General features: G+C 40.3%; 1 protein-coding gene across 1 annotated transcript; it reads right to left on the reverse strand.

The window, feature by feature from the left end:
* Window positions 1–13110: 13110 nt before the first annotated feature.
* PLK2 (polo like kinase 2) lies at window positions 13111–17867 on the reverse strand. The gene is made up of 13 exons (XM_009648266.2): window positions 17766–17867; window positions 17492–17608; window positions 17169–17298; window positions 16802–16889; window positions 16307–16402; window positions 15884–16082; window positions 15643–15790; window positions 15119–15216; window positions 14355–14478; window positions 13852–14092; window positions 13624–13753; window positions 13424–13534; window positions 13111–13302 (listed from the first exon to the last, which is right to left on the reverse strand). The coding sequence occupies exons 1-13, from the start codon at window positions 17847–17849 to the stop codon at window positions 13111–13113; spliced, it is 1758 nt and encodes a 585-aa protein (XP_009646561.1). The 5' UTR covers window positions 17850–17867.
* Between the last annotated feature and the right edge of the window lie 226 nt (window positions 17868–18093).

An 18093-nucleotide genomic window follows, 5' to 3' on the forward strand; every position in this document is an offset into this window, starting at 1 on the left:
CAGAATCATTAAGGTTGGATTGTCAAGTCCAACCATCAACACAACACCGCCATGCCTACTAAACCATGTCCCGATATGCCACATCATTTATGCTGTAAGAGTTCTCCACTATTCCTCTAGATGAACTTCCCTAAATTACCTATAAAGGATATGAAAAGGTCACAGAAATCACCACAATTTCCATCATGCAGGAAATGGCCATTCAATCCCTATCAAAATTGACAAACTTCAAGGAGAGAAAGGTGTCAGTACTTAACCTTCAGTTTTACTTGGTCACCCTTTTTTTTTAAATTCCTTTCCAGATATAGCCTACTTTTGTAGATTCACACAAATAGAAGATGGATAGGACATTTTATTTCTGAGAGTAGCATTAATTCTTGCTCCCTCATGGAGTAAACAAAAAATAAATTACACTATATTCCATGAGAGGGAATAAAAATTGAAATAGAGAAGGTGGCTAAGTGGATTGTAGTGTCACCAATTTCAATACAAAATTAATTTGGAAAATAGAGTAGAAGTGTTAACCACAAAAATAAAATGGGAAATATTTAACATGTAAAAGCTAATGAGTCTTCTAGCTTAGTGGCTGCAGATAAGCAGAACAATGTGTTAGAAGAAGTGTTAAATTATCTGGTAGCATAATGACAACATTCTTAGATTTTCAAAAGAGAATAATGAATTTGAGTGTCTCAATTTTGTTTCATGAGTTTTCTTACAGGAACCAGAAATGTTGACCCACTCCATGAAAAACATATCTTTCTTTTAACCTGGATAAAAATGAACTGCTTGCATTCAAGAGTTCTAAAATACATCTGAGTAGCATAACTTTTTTATGTAATTAATGAGATTTTAGTTATCTTATTATAATTTTATATTTTGCTGCACATAGTATTTATAAGCCACATTTGGGGAAAGATTGTTTAACTTAGGATCTGCATCAGCACAGATCCAGTTCTACTTCCAATACTAGGAAACCAGAGAAAACAATAAGGCTGTGTGTTAGGCAAACAAATCCAGTGTTTTCTGAGGAACTCCAGAGAGGTCAGATGAAGGGGAAGCCAAAGGCATGCACATTCACACCAGAGGTGTGTGATCTCTTGGTAGGCAAACTACAAAGACTAAAGAACAAAACACCAAAATCAGAATCAGTTGAAATAGCAAGGCAAGCAACTGATAAAGGAGCACAGAAAAGTTGGGATGCCAGCCATGCTTCTCAGGTTGTCCTATACAGTAACAGGATGTCCTGTATTAAATGACTAGGTATCACTTAGTATAGTAAAAAACCAAAACAAACAGAAAACCCCACAAATCAAAACCAAAAGCACAAGAGAGAGGGTTTTTCTCATATTTTTGCAGCAACTGGCTATTTTTCCCCGTGTTAGTATCTCATCTGTCCCTGACTGATGCAGAGCAGACTGATCCAGTTAACTATATTACCCATACAATAAATCCAGAGCCAGACTTGCTCTGTGTGCACAGTAGTGTATGTTTGTTCATTTTGGCTCACACTTGAACACTTGTAAAGATTTAGCAGCTCTGATATAAAAAGACAACTTCTCTCTGTCTTTAAACCACCTTTCTCAAATTGTTTTAATAAGGTAACGTTCCTTCAGCAGAAAAAGGAAATGGAGCCATGTTCAGATACACTAACTTCCATCTAACTTGTGCTTTGGCATTAGAAAGGGCAAAATATCCCAGGAGGCTTTAAAAAGAGAGTCAGAAGACCTAGCACAGGAACCAGCACAGAAAAGAAATAGGACTTGGAATTTGCACCAGAATACGAACTTATATTATCAAACAAAACTTCTTATGAGGAATTTTGGACAGCTATTTTCTGTGTGAGTTTGGAAGCTCTCCACATCAGCTTTCCATACTGGGGGAAAAATAAAAATAATTAAAAAAAAAATCCTAAATTAGGAGGGCTAGTAAAAGCTAGGAGCATTCATCAAACAGATCAAGTACAAACAGCTATCACCACTGTCCATAGCTCAAAAAAGGCAAGACTCATGCCTCATAAGAGATAGCAAGTTTTGCAGCAGTTCTCCTGAAGGACACAGTTCCAACCACAAGCACCATGCTTGGAAAACAGTTTTTCACAAGCCAGCCTTTGAATCTTTGCTGCAGGCACTCATCCACTGCATATTCAAGCCATGCTACTGGTAGGGGAGTAGGGGGGAGCACATTCTTTGAAGTGTGCTCCCAGGTGGTATGCGTACATGGAAATTCACACTTCAGAGGACATGTTTAGAATTACCCATTTGTTGCAAATTTAAACACTGCATGAAAACACTCTAGATCCAGAACTGAAGATTTCAGAGTTAGTGACAGAATCAGTATGTTTACACAGATGGGCACAGTAGGTGTGATCACCACTGCCCATTCCAAGCAGCCTGAGTGTAAGCCAGCTCCATCCACAAGCCATACAGCTACTCCATTCCCAAGCAGTCCTTTTTCAGGGTGTATTTGGGATGACAGGACCAGATACCAGGACCAGAAATGCTTGCTTCTGACCAGCTTGGCACAAAAGGAGCATGAGCTCAGGCCTGTCTGCTTCTGCCTGTGGAGGCATTTTCTTAAAAGTCGTGTCCCTGGACTTGATTGTGCTTTTTATTTAGGTTAATGGTTCACTGATCTTAGTGGTGTCAGATCAGGCTGTATCATCATCACTTTGCTGTGCCCTGTTACCCAGGTGTGTGACCCAGCGGCCTATGTTCCCTGCTTCACCAATGCCAGCAGCCTCTGTATCTGCTCCAACAGCTACCTCTGTGCTTTCCCCATATCATGCCCTCTGCACAGAGTGCCTGTCCTGAGTCATTCTCCAAGTTCATTGTCCTGAATTCTCTCAAGTCCGTCCCCCAGACACACTCCTTTCACAACACCTTAATAACATTAGCCAAATGAGACATACGCCCTAATTAGAATAAAACAACAAACAAACCCCCTTAACTGCATTATAGCAAGCACTGTCCCTTGCCAACTGACCACATAATCTTATTGTTGTTCCTCCTGTCATTCCTCACCATCTTATTACTCAACAATTATTCCATGGCTATAATTAGTATCTCCTGTTGCAGCAGTGTGAGCTAACTCAGCTCCTTGGGCCTGTCTGAACATTTCCTGAAATCAGAAGGGTTTTGCAGAGGACGGCAACCACAGGTGGCAATCACTTGGCTAGTCCCTCAGGAAAAGGGATCTTGTGTCCTTTCTCTTCAGAAAGGCACTTAGCCACCCCTAGAAATCATCAGCACTAGACACATTCCAAAAGATCTGCTAACTCAGGCCCTTACCTAATGAGAGCATTGGCAACAAATACAGCTTCTCTTTCTCTGTGCAGTTCTCTCTGATATCAGTGGAACTGCTACGGTGACCCAAGCAAGCATGATTTACTCATAATAAGCACCTAAGGCAATAAGGAGTGTCTATTCCATTTATATTAGGTAATGATTTCACATTCCTTCATTTTTGGGAAGCATTTATCATAAAAAAAGAAAGAGATTCCTTCTTAAAATGAGACCAGTAAGTCAAATTCAGCCAAAATTATAAAACATTTTTACATTTCTTTATTGCTCTATTCAGAAAAGAACTAGTCAAATCTGTGCTGCAATTTGCTGTGCAGTACCTGAAACACTACAAGGTTTTTTCTAAATTAAACTTAGAACTGTGTATGGATTTACTCACCCCTAGATAATATTAGGTAGAGTCATTCTACTTGTTCTCTGTGCCCGCTATAATCTTACTTTGTAAGCATTCTTGAAAGGATGAGATTTAAAGGACTTAGAGTTTTATGGTTGTTTTACATCCGTTCACCAGTAGAAAACATTGGATAACTGATCCCCTCTCTAGTGAACTCAGAAAGCCTTTTAAAGGTATTATTGAAATTACAAATATGAAAATGCTCTTTTGTTAGGCTGTGGAAGAGACAATTAATTTAATGAAATTTCTAAAGTCTTTGAAATGGCAGACAATACACTGATTACATTTTCCTCCATTTTCTAGTTTAATAGAGTCCAAATTTGTTAAAAACAAGCATTTATAAACCTCTGCTATTGACCATAATTACAGTTGTAATGTCCAATACTCAACCTTAGGTAAATGGTAGAACAAATGTTGTTCATACAGAAACTGGTCACATAATTACAGGATCACCCTTTGTTTTTCCAAGACCCTGGTTTCAGTAAGTCCACAGAATAAAGCCACTGTTTGTGAGAAGAATCGAGGTTAAGTAGAAAATGCTATGGCTGTCTATAGGATCCTTTCATGGGTTTTGTTGCTTTATTTTTCCTTCCCCAAAAGCAAGGTCATCACTAGTTTCAAGTTCCTCATCCTCCAAGTTCCTACTTTGAGACCCCAGGAGCCAATTAGGAGAAACACTGAGCAAGAGGAGGATATCAGCAAGAGCTCTGAATATTTGAGACATTGGAGAAAGAATCTTAAACTGACAAACAAGTGCACTCTCAGGTCTGTTTTACTTTTGCAAAATGGATGTACTAGTGCTCCTTATACAACAGGCTTGTTCCACATAGAAGTATTTTAGTATCCAGGAAGAACTTGTGTGCAGAAGAGCCCTTAAACACTAAACAGATTCCCAAGGGGACCTTCAGCACTCCAGGTATGAGTTGTGTGGATATAACATTCAAAAAGGTGAACCAGACTGTGAGTCACAGAGACAATGATGATACAGACTCATTTTGGGCCAGGCCACTGTTTCATTTTGCCAAGTCATTAATCTTTTCAGGTAACTGTATTTCCAATTTCCACATACCTCCCTGAAATCTGTTTATCCCATAAACTGTCCTTCTGCTTGTCTGTCCCAAATGTTGCAGATTATCTGAGCTCTGTATGACAAACCTGTGATATCTGGATACACAGGAAACATTAAGGCTCCTTCCGTGTGGTATATTTGCTGTTGCTATTACTTAGGTTAGCTAATATGTGGTTTTTTCCCACTACTTCTCCAGTTACACAGATGCTGAGTGATGCAAAGTTAGCCAGTAACTAGTAAGACCAGGAGGCAGGAAGCTTACTGTTTTCTTCTTCATTTTACTTTTCTTGTTGAAGGATGGATGGTTTTTTTCTTCCTTAACTTTCTACTGTACTTCTACATCTGAAGCTATCTGAATAGGGCAACCTGAGGCAAAAGAAGCAATCTATTGAGAAGACACTAATTTCACTTATTATGGATAAATTAGAAGATAGAAATTATTTACTTTGTCATTCATGCAGATGATGGGCAATCAAATGAAAGCAGCAATGGCCAAAATAAACTATGGTAAAATACTTTGAAATGGGAAACTCTTCTCATTGCAAGTAACAGTACAGAACAGGTACAGCATACAAGTCACAAATCCTCATCACTGCTGAAAGCTTACGCTCAGAAAATCAGTGGTCAGTTCTAAAAAGGCCACCCATATCTCACATACCTCAGGCAACAACTGCCATATCCCTGACCAGCAGGAGCTCAGCTTCATGGAAACAGGGTGTTTTAGTTGCCATGCCTGTTGTTTAGTCATTAGCCTTCTTCCCTCTGAAGACTTCCAGCAAGGATACCAATTAGTGTAAATGGCTTGTAATTAGCAGTGATGATTTTTGTAATGTGGATACCTTCTCAGTATGAACAGGAATGAGCCACCAACTCATTTCACATGGTCCATAGGCAACCATCGGGAGGTGAAGATTTGCAGTTAATAAATGCCCATGTGAGAACGAAACCAGTGACTCAGAGGAGTAATGCATTGTCTTGCAATACTGGTCCCCAGTGCTAGCACCTCTAATCTAACTGGATCATTGTTAATCCTTTGTTTTACTGAGAATGTGAAAAACACTTCACATTTAATTTCCTCAGAGATGCATATTGTGTTTAATAAGTGTGCTGCCTACTGACATGGCATCTTCTCCATTATGTGGAGGGGAATTCACTCTCCCTGTGTGCCTCCTGCTTTCGCCTGTCCTGCTCCACTCCTGTCTCCTCCTCCAGCACGCTGCCTCTGTCTACAGCCTTTGCTTTCCCACTGCTAATCCTCTGCTTGACCCAGTTCAGCACTGCACTCTCAGCTCTCCTGGCAGCAGATGTGGAAAGGCTACTAATAAGTTAGTTCAAGTATCTTCCTTCTGTTCTAAGCTCCATTTGATGTGGAAAGGCTCTAATTTTCCTGGGATTTTGAACTTCTCCATTTGACTCGTTCCCTTCTTGTTTCTTGATTCCTCCTGCTGTCTGTTCTGTGGTCACAACACTTTCTTCCCTCAGTACTTCAGCCCTGGTCTGTGCCTGCTTTTATCACCAGCACGGCATGCTGGCTGTCTTCTCTGTCATCTCCCATCCCCTCTGAGTACCATCTCTACCAGCTTTCTTTGATACACATTCTTGAGAAGGAGGCTCTAGTTTAGTCCACTGCTCCAAATACACGAGCTCCCACTAATTTCTTCTTCTTCCCTTTTACAGACTGATATGGATCAATTCCTCTATGGCTTTTATTTGCTAAAGACCTGACACTCTTCTTCCCCTCTCCAACTGCTCTATAACCCCCAACCCTGTGGCAAAGGTGGCTGAAAGTGGGCCTCCCCCGCCCTGGGCCTGATGCGAGGCCTCCCCTGGGCCTGCCCTGCCCCGGTCCTGCTGTGAGGCCTCCCCTAGGCCTGCCCCAGGCCTTCCCTGGGCCTGAGCCTCCAGCGAAACCTGCCCCAGGGCTGCCCCTGGTTCCCCCAGGCCTGCTGTGAGGCCTGCCTCAGGCCTGCCTGCCCACTGCCCCACCAAGCACCTCATCTGGCAGTCTCCTTCCTCCCTGCCTCCACTTCCTTCACAACATGTTTGCTCTGGGAGAGGGTTCCAAACCGGTGCCTCTGCCTTCCAGGATCTCCCCTCCACCAGCTGCCCTAGCCAGCCTGCCCCCATGTTTCCTTCCCAGGGCTCCCTCCCCCAAGTCATGGCTCTCCAGCACCTTCCCTTCCTCCTGGTGTTATGAGCTCCCTCACTTTTTCCAGAGCCCCTCTGTAAACCCACATGTTCCCACATACCCTCTCGTGCCATGACTCACCCTCCCAAGCTAACCTTCTAATTATTTATAATTAACAATAACAAGAAGGAACTGACATGATGTGGAGATGATCAGATGTGAGGATGAGAAGCTCAGTGTAAATGCTTAGAGAGTCAGAAACAGCATCATATATTACTGAATAATCCTATAATCACTCTGTGTACATTCCCCTTTCCATAACCCCTGCCTGACACTATCACGCCCTGCGTCCTGTTATGAGGTATCTAACCTCGATTGTAAGCAGAGACCATCCACTTTCATTTCCATAGGTGCTCAGAACTAACAGAGGTCAGGGTGTCTGAAAATCCAGCCAACTTTTTTCATTTTCTATGTAAAACATTGTACACAATTGTTGCAACCTGTGCTAATATATAATAAAAGGCATTTAAATTAGCATGAGCTTGTCTCAGCTGCTTTGGATTCCCTGCACTAAAATGTCCAGCCTTTCCTGTTCTATCCACTTATTGTACCTCTCATGCATTTTTTACTGCAGCTATTCATGACTTAATGTGATGGCAGGCAGGAGAAGTTGGCCTTGAGGATGATAAGCAAATTGTTTTTTTTTTCCTTTAGAAGATTTGCTTTGATGGCATAACCTTGCTTCCTTCTTCTGCTCTCATTGATTATCTTCTTCTGTCACAGCCTACTTTATAATGCAGTAGACTTCCCCCTTCTCCTCCCACCAGAACCAGTAGTCTTCATCCACTGGAGCCAGAATCCCACTACAAAATCCCTGCCTCTGTCTCTTCTCCAGTGAATGCCAATCCAAACCCATAAACCTTCTTTGAACTTTTTGGCATCTTTATTTATTATAAATAAGGAAAAAAGCCTTATCACTGTAAGTTATAAGTGACTGGCTATTTTTATGAGCAGAACATTTCATATGTGTAGAATTTTCATGAATTATGAGAGTTCACCTATTTGATTCTAATGCTTGTGTCTATGAAATCAGTGTTTGAAACATGAGTGGGAGCAGGTGAGGTCGTCTTGAGTCTGCAATAAGATTGAAAAGGTGAACTCAAAGCTCCTTTTATTCATCTTGTTAACAGTGTTGATGTGGTCATGGTTATTTGATGTGAGATACTGTGAGTTGAGTCCAAGATGACCAGGATCTAAGTGGGTTATTTGAATTACTATAGCACTTTGGAGTAATCTTTGTCTAGGAAGACCTAGCTGTGTGGTAGGTTATCAGCCCCAAAGATCTTAAATCCAGGTAAATAATTTAAATGAGCTGGTATTTATTCCCCAGGGTGGGATCCTGAAATAAAAGAACAGAGAATCAGAGGGAGGGTAGAAATGAGATCTGCAGGAAGGGAAATGGATTAGTGGAGACCTCTAGTAATAATAGTAGTAAGGCACTAAATACACTGTGGAATAAGTATCTAACTTTTTTTTTTTTTTTTTAAAGAAAGTGGTTGAATTAAGAAGACCTTTAATCAGAACTATGTATCCATTCCCTATCCACAGTCAGAAAATAAGTGTTTCTGTGGACTACGTTTAACAGGTCAGTGGAGAGATTCCTTGATGGTGGGACTACAGAGGTTGTGCTGAAGTCATTGGGAAGGGCTGGTGAGGAGAAATGGAGCATCACGCATGTTTGGGGCTCTGGGCTGACTATTTGTTACCTCCACTTTCTTTTCTCCACCTCTGCCTAAGATTCTCAGTGAATGGAGAGACACCCACCCGTCCATCCACTCATGGAGCACACTTATTCCACTCTCTCCTTTATCTGACTTTTTCAAATTATTGGTGGAAAATAAGCAGTCCTTTTCATGATCATTCAAGATAAGCAAGGGAGGCAGAGCATCGGGTAATCTTCATTTCTGGCCTGCCACAAAAGAAAGCAGCACTATATTCTAGCAAAGTGCTGGGGAGTTCATTCAGTTCTTCCACTCACAATCCTTTGCGGAGGCAACTGTGAAGTACCTTATTGCTTTTTAACCTCTGAAGAAAAAGTGTTTAGTAACTCCTTGCCTGGGCCAGTTTGGTACCAATAATGCCTCTGTGTAAGGTACTGTTGATTTCATTAACTTTTTTATGTTCCCATCATGACAGGTTAAAGTGTTTCTTCGAATAATAAGTAGAAAAGAGCAGTGAATGGTCAATTGAGATACTCCCTTACTCCTGTTCAGATCACATCTATGTGATACAAAAAATGTACAATGGGTTTTTCCCCATGATTTTGCAGTAGAGGTAAAAACCAGCAATAGTTTCAAACTTAGCCTAATTCTGTGTCAATATGACAGAATCTTTCAAATCAATTTTATTTCCATACTGAAGCTAATTTACATGGATAAATCCCAGAGGCTAAATCTTTACTCATTTCCAAACACTGATGAACCATGGTATTTGCTTCCAATACTGTATATTTAAATGGAGTTTAACCTCTTTATTTGTATGTATTGGTCTAGCATTGTGGCAATTCAACCAAAGGCATGTCTGCCACTAATGATGTTAATAAGGCATAAAGAGTATAAAACCAGACCAAAATAAAAAAGCTATGGTCTATGCCATGCATGATTCTGGTTGATTCCTTAGGTATGCATCTAGTTGAGGATTCATAATTACGTATAAGAATCTATAATATTCTTTTGAAAATTCACAATTACATTTAGAATCCATCTGATCAGGCAGGAAATTCACAGTTATTGATGGGCAGCTGAAGGATCATTCTCCAATCTGACTATTTTCAGAAGTAATGAAATAGCTTTAAAGTGACTGAATCTTTTTCTAGTTTCCTAAGTAACCTGGACAATGTCAGAAAGTTTTCTCAATATTACAGAATGGCATATAACCCAAACTCAATTTTTTTTTGGTCATATACAGTATATGGAGTGATTTAATGAAATGCAATGATTTCAGAACGCTTTAAATGGATTACAGAATGCCCTAGAACATTTGAGTGACTAGTGGCATCACTGGATAATACATTACACTAAGGTTGAAGCATGACCTATTTGAATTGTTTCCTTGACTTGTTTGCTACTGGCAGGTTAGGACACTGGGCTGTACAAGTATGCATGTATATTTGCAAAAATATATTTTAAGATTTGCTAAAGATGTTTTGATAAGAGTATGAGATTTTTTTTTCTTGGCAGTGTTATTTCCTGTGTCCACCACTCACACCTGAGAAACCTATGTGCCAACTTTCACCTAATCCTTTAATCCCCACATTTTAATTCAAGTACATATGCTCCTAAATTAAACTCATGCTGTGTTTGCTCTTGTTTTCAATAGAACGGCTTAAGTTCACTGCTTGACAAGCATAAAATCCAGACCATATACCTTTCTTTCAAGAGAAGGTAAGACATTTGTTATATAGAGAAGTGGGTAAATAATTTTCTAATATTACAACAGGGATATTACGTGATTGGGTAAAGGAGGTCAATCAGTGCACTACGGTGTCTTATTTAAGACAGGAGCCACCCTGGGAAAGAATTTCAGAAACTTTGTTCCAGATGCAAGTTCTTATACTACAAATTTTAAAGCAGCTTTCCCTCCTTGGGCTGAGGGACTAGGGAAAAATTAGTGTACTTTGAAATGGGTATTTCTCCTTAGCCTGATCTAAACAACATTCTTTTTTTGGAATATCAAAATAAAAAGTGAGGTAAGGACACAGAGCCCTAACCAGAAAGATACAGAAGGATTTAGAAAGTGCCAAGCATCCTGGTACCATACCTACACGTTGCATACAAATAACTGATTCACTTAACTGTGAGTGAGGTGTATTACAATTGTCCACAACCAACTACATCCCTACATTTGGGATTTGGGGTCTTTACATCGGCTTTTGAACATCCTACATTTGAAGTCAGTTTCTTTGCTTACATCAGCCTGAATTTCAGCCATAGAAAGACGATTTTGATACTCAAAGAAATGATAGCAGCTGAAGTAAAGGTTCATACTTTCTCCGGCACATAGACAGTTAAACAAAGAACTGTTTTGCCATTTGAAAAAGTTAAGTACTATAGCTCAAGTAATTTTTGTGTTTCAAATGCACACAAACTCTATGCTTACTGGTGTCATAAAGAAAAAGTGAGATCTTACTTTGTAAGAGAAAAGGGCTCAACAGTGCCTGTATGTGTGCAGCAGAATTAAGTAAGTCTTGGACTCCCAGGAATAAAATCAATCATTATCCCTTGAAGAAAGTAGACAGCTGGGAAACCAAATTTTGCTCACTATAGCAAGTATATATTTAACTTCACTGAACTGCCTAGAGTTACATTAATGAATCCATCTGAAGAACTCAATTAGGTCTTCCTGTCTAGACTTGAGAAGTAAATAAATATTACCTAATGCATGGTATTCAATACAAAGAAAACAATCACACTTATACACACTTGCTGCAAGATGAAGCGAGCCAGTGATACCTCCTCCACTCAATATTTTGGCCTGACATCTGTACTTTGTTTAGTCTGTACTTTTTTACATTGACAGCCTGCTCCTTGCATTCAGCTGCTTTGATTGAAACTTTGATGGCAATTGAGGTCTGTCTTTCAGAATGGACATAATTCAGTTATACAAAGATTAATCCAAGTAAGCGATTGAAATACTGCTTGCTGCTACATCAGAACAGTTGAAGACAGCTATATGTTTATATAGCTCAAGGTGCTACATAATACCTAGAGAAAAATAAGCCCAGCCCACAAGTAGATGTTCCCCCCTGCACTGAGTCATGAGTCCTCAATAATTCCATTTATTTGCATATTTTAGCTGACAAATGGTTGCCTTCAGTTTGGGAAAGCAATTGCTCTAAGAAGTGTACACTTCTTAGCAGTCAGATTGCACTAAGCAGCAGGCCATGCCTACGCTGTTTTGAGCTACTCTTCAAGAGAATTTACAGCATACCATAAGTAGCATTTGGTCTTAGTAACATTTATGGTTGTCTAATGTTATCAACTTGGTAAAGTAAGCCCAAAGTTGATAAGTCGTCAGCCTTTAAAATCTTCTCAGAATTTTGATTTTACTTTACTGGAGATACCATTTAACCAAGGGCAGAAAAACACACACAATAAAGCACAAGAGAGGGTCAGTGATAGGTATGAACAATTCATTCTACCACTGAGGTGCCAGGATACTTCAGTTCTTTGGTGAGTAAGAACAATACTTCCACAGCAAGTAAGAGTTTATGCAGCTCATTATCATAGCTACTGTCCACAAAGTACCATCCTGAAGTTCTTTTCATTCAGTGTAAAGCATCAGTATCAGTTTTGTGACACAGTATCTTGAAAAGATCCATAGTTTTTGGTTTTAGCCCCTGGGACAGTAACTGAGTGTCAAGGCCTACATCCTTAATCTGCAAGCTCCATCAGCAGTTGCTTTAGAGTGCTAGTGTGCATAGACAGGGACAAACTGCCCCCTGTTATAGCCTGTCATTCATATGCTGACCTGTAGCAGACTCTTTTCAAATGGCACAAGGAAAGCAGACCTGCAAGATTTTTGGTAATGCAAAGCAAAGCATGTGAAGTTGTAGTGTAAAAAGAGTAGAGAACGATGCTTCAGATTTCCATTCTCTTTATTGCCAACAGATTTATATTTAAAATGCCAAGGTCCAAAAAAATGTTGTGTAATAAATACTTCACTTTGGGCTGTAATAAATAAAAAAATTATTAACAAGGAATGCACTTTGCCAGCCACAAGTGTGGGTATTTTTGAAAAATAAGAAAAAAAAAGTATGGCCATAGTTCACAGTTAAGCAGCCAGAAGCTGCTTATTACAGCTATTCCACAACAATGGAGCTCCCCTTTCCCTCCCTTTTCAGATGCATATTCACAGTTTAACACTATCAGAAATGCTCTCTCACAGAGCAGCAGTCACACTTTGCTCAGAGTTCAAGTTAAAAATATCTTTAACACACACACACGAAGCAAGAAAAACTATGGTCCGAAGAACTCCTTGTCACACCATTTTAGTCCAACAGTAGGTTTAAGCTTCTAATAGATGTGTGCCCAGCACACTAGGACAGTCAAGTTTTCGTACCACCACACATCCATCATCAACATACTAGTTGCTCCACTATCCCCACTGTAGATTTCACAGTGAACAAGAGGGTCCATTTGGTTTAACAAAGTCAGTCCCTTCAATTACATCGCTGCAGCAGCATGTTCAGAGCATATTCCATTCTGTGTTTCAGTTCCAATGAGCATCCAGAAACCAGAAGAGTTGTCAGACGAAACGTTGTGGATATCCGGTCTTCATTGATGTAGGTAAGGAGATACTCCTCACTCTGATTGCAAATGATGATTTTTGTGTGATCATGATAGAAGTTCACCTGTAAAAGAGAAGAGAGTTCCCATTTGTATACATTCTCCTCTCAGTTTCTAGCACTTAACTAGTTCTATTTTGCAATAGTATTTGAGAAACATTTTCTCTGGTGATGCGACCAAACTTACTTGAAATGTGCCATCATTGAAGAGCATCATTAATGCTTTATCAGATTTAAGCCACTGTAAAAGGTAAAGCCGGGGCCTGCGTACATCTGTTAGGCTGGGCAAATCTCCTCCCTAGGAAAGGAAGCAGATGCTATGTTAAGCACTCAGTTCAGATTCAGTGCATTTTTTACAGCTCAAGATCCAGAAGGTGCTTAACTTACATCCATGAGGTTCTCTTCCATGTAGTGGGAGAAATACTTCAGTACAGTTACTTGGCTAATGAACTGTTCAGGAGCCTCTGTGGCTGAGAAGACAGAGCACTGGCCTAGCTCAGCGTAGTAGTGCACTGTCCTGTAAGAGAAGAAATAAGTAAGAAGATTAGAAATGAGATAAAAGCATTTAATGTTTAAGCCACCTTAGCAAGTTGTTGGTTTTGTAATCATTCTTACTTTTTGTCTGGCAGAAGGCTCATATGTGCCCCATTGTTGAAAAGGACACCAACAGTGTGATCTGACAGCTGGTACCCAAAGCCATACTTGTTAGAATAGTCCACCCATTTGGTAACCCACTGGAAGGAAGCTGTCAGCTGTTCTTTGGGAATGCTGTCTGCTTCTGGCATGTTCTCCAGACATCCTCGCAATACCCTTGCAACTGTATCAGCAACACTTCCCATGGTACTGTCTTCCAGGCCTGAAAGAGAAGGATTGTTAGACTGACAAGAGAACATAGAAAGTAGGTTTTAATTCTTAACCTTTCAGTTATCTAGACTAATTTTAAGTTTGGCCTTTATGGCTTTCCACTATTAATTTTTCCAAAATATTGGCTATAAAATTTAAAGCATCAAAGACAGGAGGCGAGGAGGAAAGCAGCTGTTTATTTCAAGCTTAAGTGTGAAGGAAGAAGAAAGTAAAGGCAGGATTTAGAATTAGAGATTGCATTTTGCTGCACTTACATTCACTGCTACTGCTGCAGCTTCCCAAAGTTCCTCTGACTATCATCCGAATAGAGTCTCCAATCTGCTTAGTTTCTGGTAACGCTCCCGGCTTTGCTACTGTTGTGATAAGAGGCTGGATCTCCTAGAAGAGATGTCAGACATGTAAACATCAAACATAACACAAGCCAAGGCTTATACACAAGTTTTGCATGGCTCTCCTGTCTCTCAACAAATGATAAATTCTAGCAAAACTGGTATTAAAAAGTTTCCAGAAAGTACAAAGAGCTGCTGTTAGACTGAGCTTAAAGAAGCATGCCAGGTCTTTCCATTCTTTAGATCTTCAGTTTGCATCTTACAAGCTATTAATCAGTCCTCTACTCTCCTGCCCTAGCAAGAGAACAGCTGTGTGCAGGTCTGAACACCAAATGGGAAAAGTTAGATCTCAGCAATTTATTCTTTAAGAAGTCCTACTTAATGTTGAACTGAAGCCTTGGATTTGGAATATTAGGAAAGAATACCTGGCAGACAAGTTAACACACAGACGACAATGGAATCTAGGCAGATACTGTAATTACTCAAAAGCCAAAATTGATAGCTTCCCTACAAAGGCTACCATACCTTGGTGAAGCTTGGTTAAGCCCTCTTAAAGCAACTCTGCTAATCATTTAAGCTTGATTATGCTGTGCACAGCCCCAGCTCTGATATTCAAGTCAAATATAATTTAATTATAGCTACTCCACCCAACTGTTATTGGATTTGAATAGGACTGCACTTGCATTTACCTCATCTGTTCTGTGTTTGTGGGGCTGCTGGGTTATCGATGTCTTCTTCAAATCATGCCTGAGCTTGTAGATTTCTTCATCTTCTTTAGCTAGTCTGTCTGTAATACAAGAAAAAAAATACTTAACGCTGCATCTGGAATTGCTGTTTAATTAAGAAAGCCTAACAAGTTAGCAGCAGAAAGCACATTGTCTCCCTTCAGGAGCTTCCTCTAAACATGCCATAGTCTCCCAGAACAGTAGTGCCATTATACACAGATCGCCAAGAGACTAAACTTTAATAGACGTTACAGACTTAACAGATGGCCAATATAGATTGTCAGTATGCCATAAGAAGCATTTACTTATGTAAGTTGGCTTTAAGTTGCAGGCTACCATCCATACTTTCTGATAAAGAGGTCAAAGCTAACCCTGGGAAGCTCTGAGTTGTAAATACGAGTACTCTGTCACCATCTCATAGCTGTACATCACTAGCACGACATTAATGGCATAGAGACAAGCTTCAAGTGTAGCTGAAATCCACTTACTATGTGTGTCAAAGTATCTGGCTTTATCCTTTTTACCACCAAAGAGAGCAGCAGCTGCTTTTTTGAAGAAATTTTTAGCAGGACTTGACAAATGGAAATCAGGAACTGTGTGACAACAGCTAGCAGAAAGTCTATCAGGTGTAAAGCCCTGTGGAAATGAGATCCAAAAAGTTATTTTTTGAACACAGAGTGCATTTTTAGGGTGGGTATTTTTTTAGCCTGAACACTAGATAGTACTAACCTGTAAGAAAAATTCATGACGAATTATTTCATCTAAACTGGGTCGATCTTCAGGATTTTTTGACAACATGCTAGCTATTAAGTGTTTTGCAGGTGCCAAGAGAGATGAAGGCATGCTGTATCTTGCTTCCCTTATACATCTGTATGTTTCTTTAAGATTTGTGGTCTCAAAAGGGGGTCTTCCCAATAGCATTGTATACCTGTTTAAAAGCAAAGGAAACCAATGTTATTTATTTTACACACTCACAATACTTATTACAACTACTGAAAAGGCTTTGTCTCCTAACACGAAGGAGAATTTCTGCACTCAGGCTATGTGTGTATAAAGGGCTGTAAACTGATGCAGTAGTGCATCCCCTTTGAACTCTTAAAAGGCTAAGCCAGTGATAGAAATATTTCATTTCAAAGGCAGCACAGTACTTACATTACACAGCCTAAGGCCCAGATGTCAGATTCACAGCCATGCCCTTGTTTGTTGAGGACTTCTGGAGAGAGGTAATTTGGTGTGCCGCATATTGTTCTGCAAATCAAAGAGGCCACAGAGCCGGTTAGTATTTTGGATAGAAAGAGGAGAGAAGCTATTTTTCATAGGGCAGGTTTTCCTCTCAAGTTCAGACAAGAAGTTAGAGACTCCTAAAGAGGAGCTCCATGAATGTTAATCGTGGAAAAGCGTTTCACAGTGTCTTTGTGATACAGGAAGAGAAGACTTGTATCTGCACTATTTGTCAGTCAGGTACCCTGCCTCTGGCATTTGCTGTTATTCAAAGGCAAGCAGAAGTCAAAGCACGGCAGCCTGTTCTCTAGAAGGGGAAATCCTGACCCCAGAAGCCATTAGCTTTTGTTATGGAACAGGATTTTTCATTTCTAAATGGATTTGGATTAATTTACTTCTAGTCTTTACATTTTTTGACGCTCCTACCTCCTCCTGTGCTCCAGTGGTTCTAGCCTCGCTGCCAAGCCAAAGTCACCCAGTTTCAGTTCCATGTTCTCATTAATGAAGAAGTTACCTAGCAGACACAGAAATTCCAGTTAGTCCTTCTCTTGCAGGGTAGGAATGCATTTGCCACAGGTGCTGAGTCATACTTTGCTCAGAGCCAGAAGCTAGCCAAGATTTTTTTTTTTAAGTAGGAATGCTTAATGTCATCCCTTAAGTACTCAAAGTTTCCACCGTAAAGACAGACTGAGCTGATTCTATTAATTAAGCTATCACCATGCAAGCGTAAAGTGGTACAATGCTGACAGGGCTGCAGGAGTGTGTTTTGAAGTCGGCAAGGTGCAAAACTCACCTAGTTTAAGATCCCTGTGCAAGATTTCCTGTTCATGAAGATACTTCAGCCCTGACACAATTTGCCTGAGGTAGTATCGTACTTCTGGTTCTGTCAATACCTTCCTCGCTTTTAAGATGTGAGCCATTGACTGCAGAGGGAAAACAAAGGCAGAAACGTCACTGAACGTTCATGCACAAGAGTCACCTTAAGCAAAAGTAAATCAATGCATGGAAAAACGACAGCTAAAGAAGCCATGAAAAATACCTTTTACACATCACACATTTAAATTACTTCCAGATTCCAGGTAAGTAAATACTGGATTTCTCACAGTTGATGCTCACCCTTCTACTGCAGTACTCCAGTAGAATGTAAATATTCTCTCTGTCTTCAAAGTAGTGGTAAAACTGCACTACATGTCTATGATTAAGCATTCTGTGCAGCTCAATCTCTTTATCAATCTGAAGAGACAAGAGGGGGAGGGAAAAAAAAAAAGTGTTGTTAGCCTTGCATCCACAAGGTTGAGCAGACAGCTCTATCAGGACTGTTTCAGGAAAGGGGCTGGGGAATTCGGCAAGGAGTTTGAGGAGAAAAAAAAAGTCATTTATGCACACATACCTTTTCCCTTTGATGAGGTTTTGATACTCTGCTGTGAGGAATGATTTTTGCAGCATAAACTTTATTTGTTGTCAAATCCGTCATCTCGTAACACTTGGCGAATCCACCCTAGAGAGGCACACGAGAAAAAGGCAAATTATAGCAGGTATGAAAGAAGTCCTGCACTTAGTCATTCACCAGCTCACGTATTAGTCAAGCAGCGCAACTTCCTTTGCACAGGGCAATTTGGGGGAAGGCAGGTCTCAGGTTCGTCGCCTGCCTGAAGCTCCCGTTGCGGCTCCCCCCGCCCCACATTCGACCACCGGAGTCATTTTTGCAGGCTTGCCCG

This window comes from Egretta garzetta, unplaced genomic scaffold (assembly GCF_000687185.1).
Source record: "Egretta garzetta isolate BGI_Z169 unplaced genomic scaffold, ASM68718v1 scaffold471, whole genome shotgun sequence".
Lineage (NCBI taxonomy): Eukaryota > Metazoa > Chordata > Aves > Pelecaniformes > Ardeidae > Egretta > Egretta garzetta.

What these genes read in the sequence shown, in the direction of transcription:
- PLK2 (XM_009648266.2), bottom strand. Translation starts at nt 17,849, where the DNA reads ATGACGGATTTGACAACAAATAAAGTTTATGCTGCAAAAATCATTCCT. An exon ending in CCACTGGAGCACAGGAGGAG is followed by an intron (nt 16,403 to 16,801) that starts GTAGGAGCGTCA and finishes TTTGATTTGCAG; the next exon opens with AACAATATGCGGCACACCAA. An exon ending in TGGAAGAGAACCTCATGGAT is followed by an intron (nt 13,535 to 13,623) that starts GTAAGTTAAGCA and finishes TTCCTTTCCTAG; the next exon opens with GGAGGAGATTTGCCCAGCCT.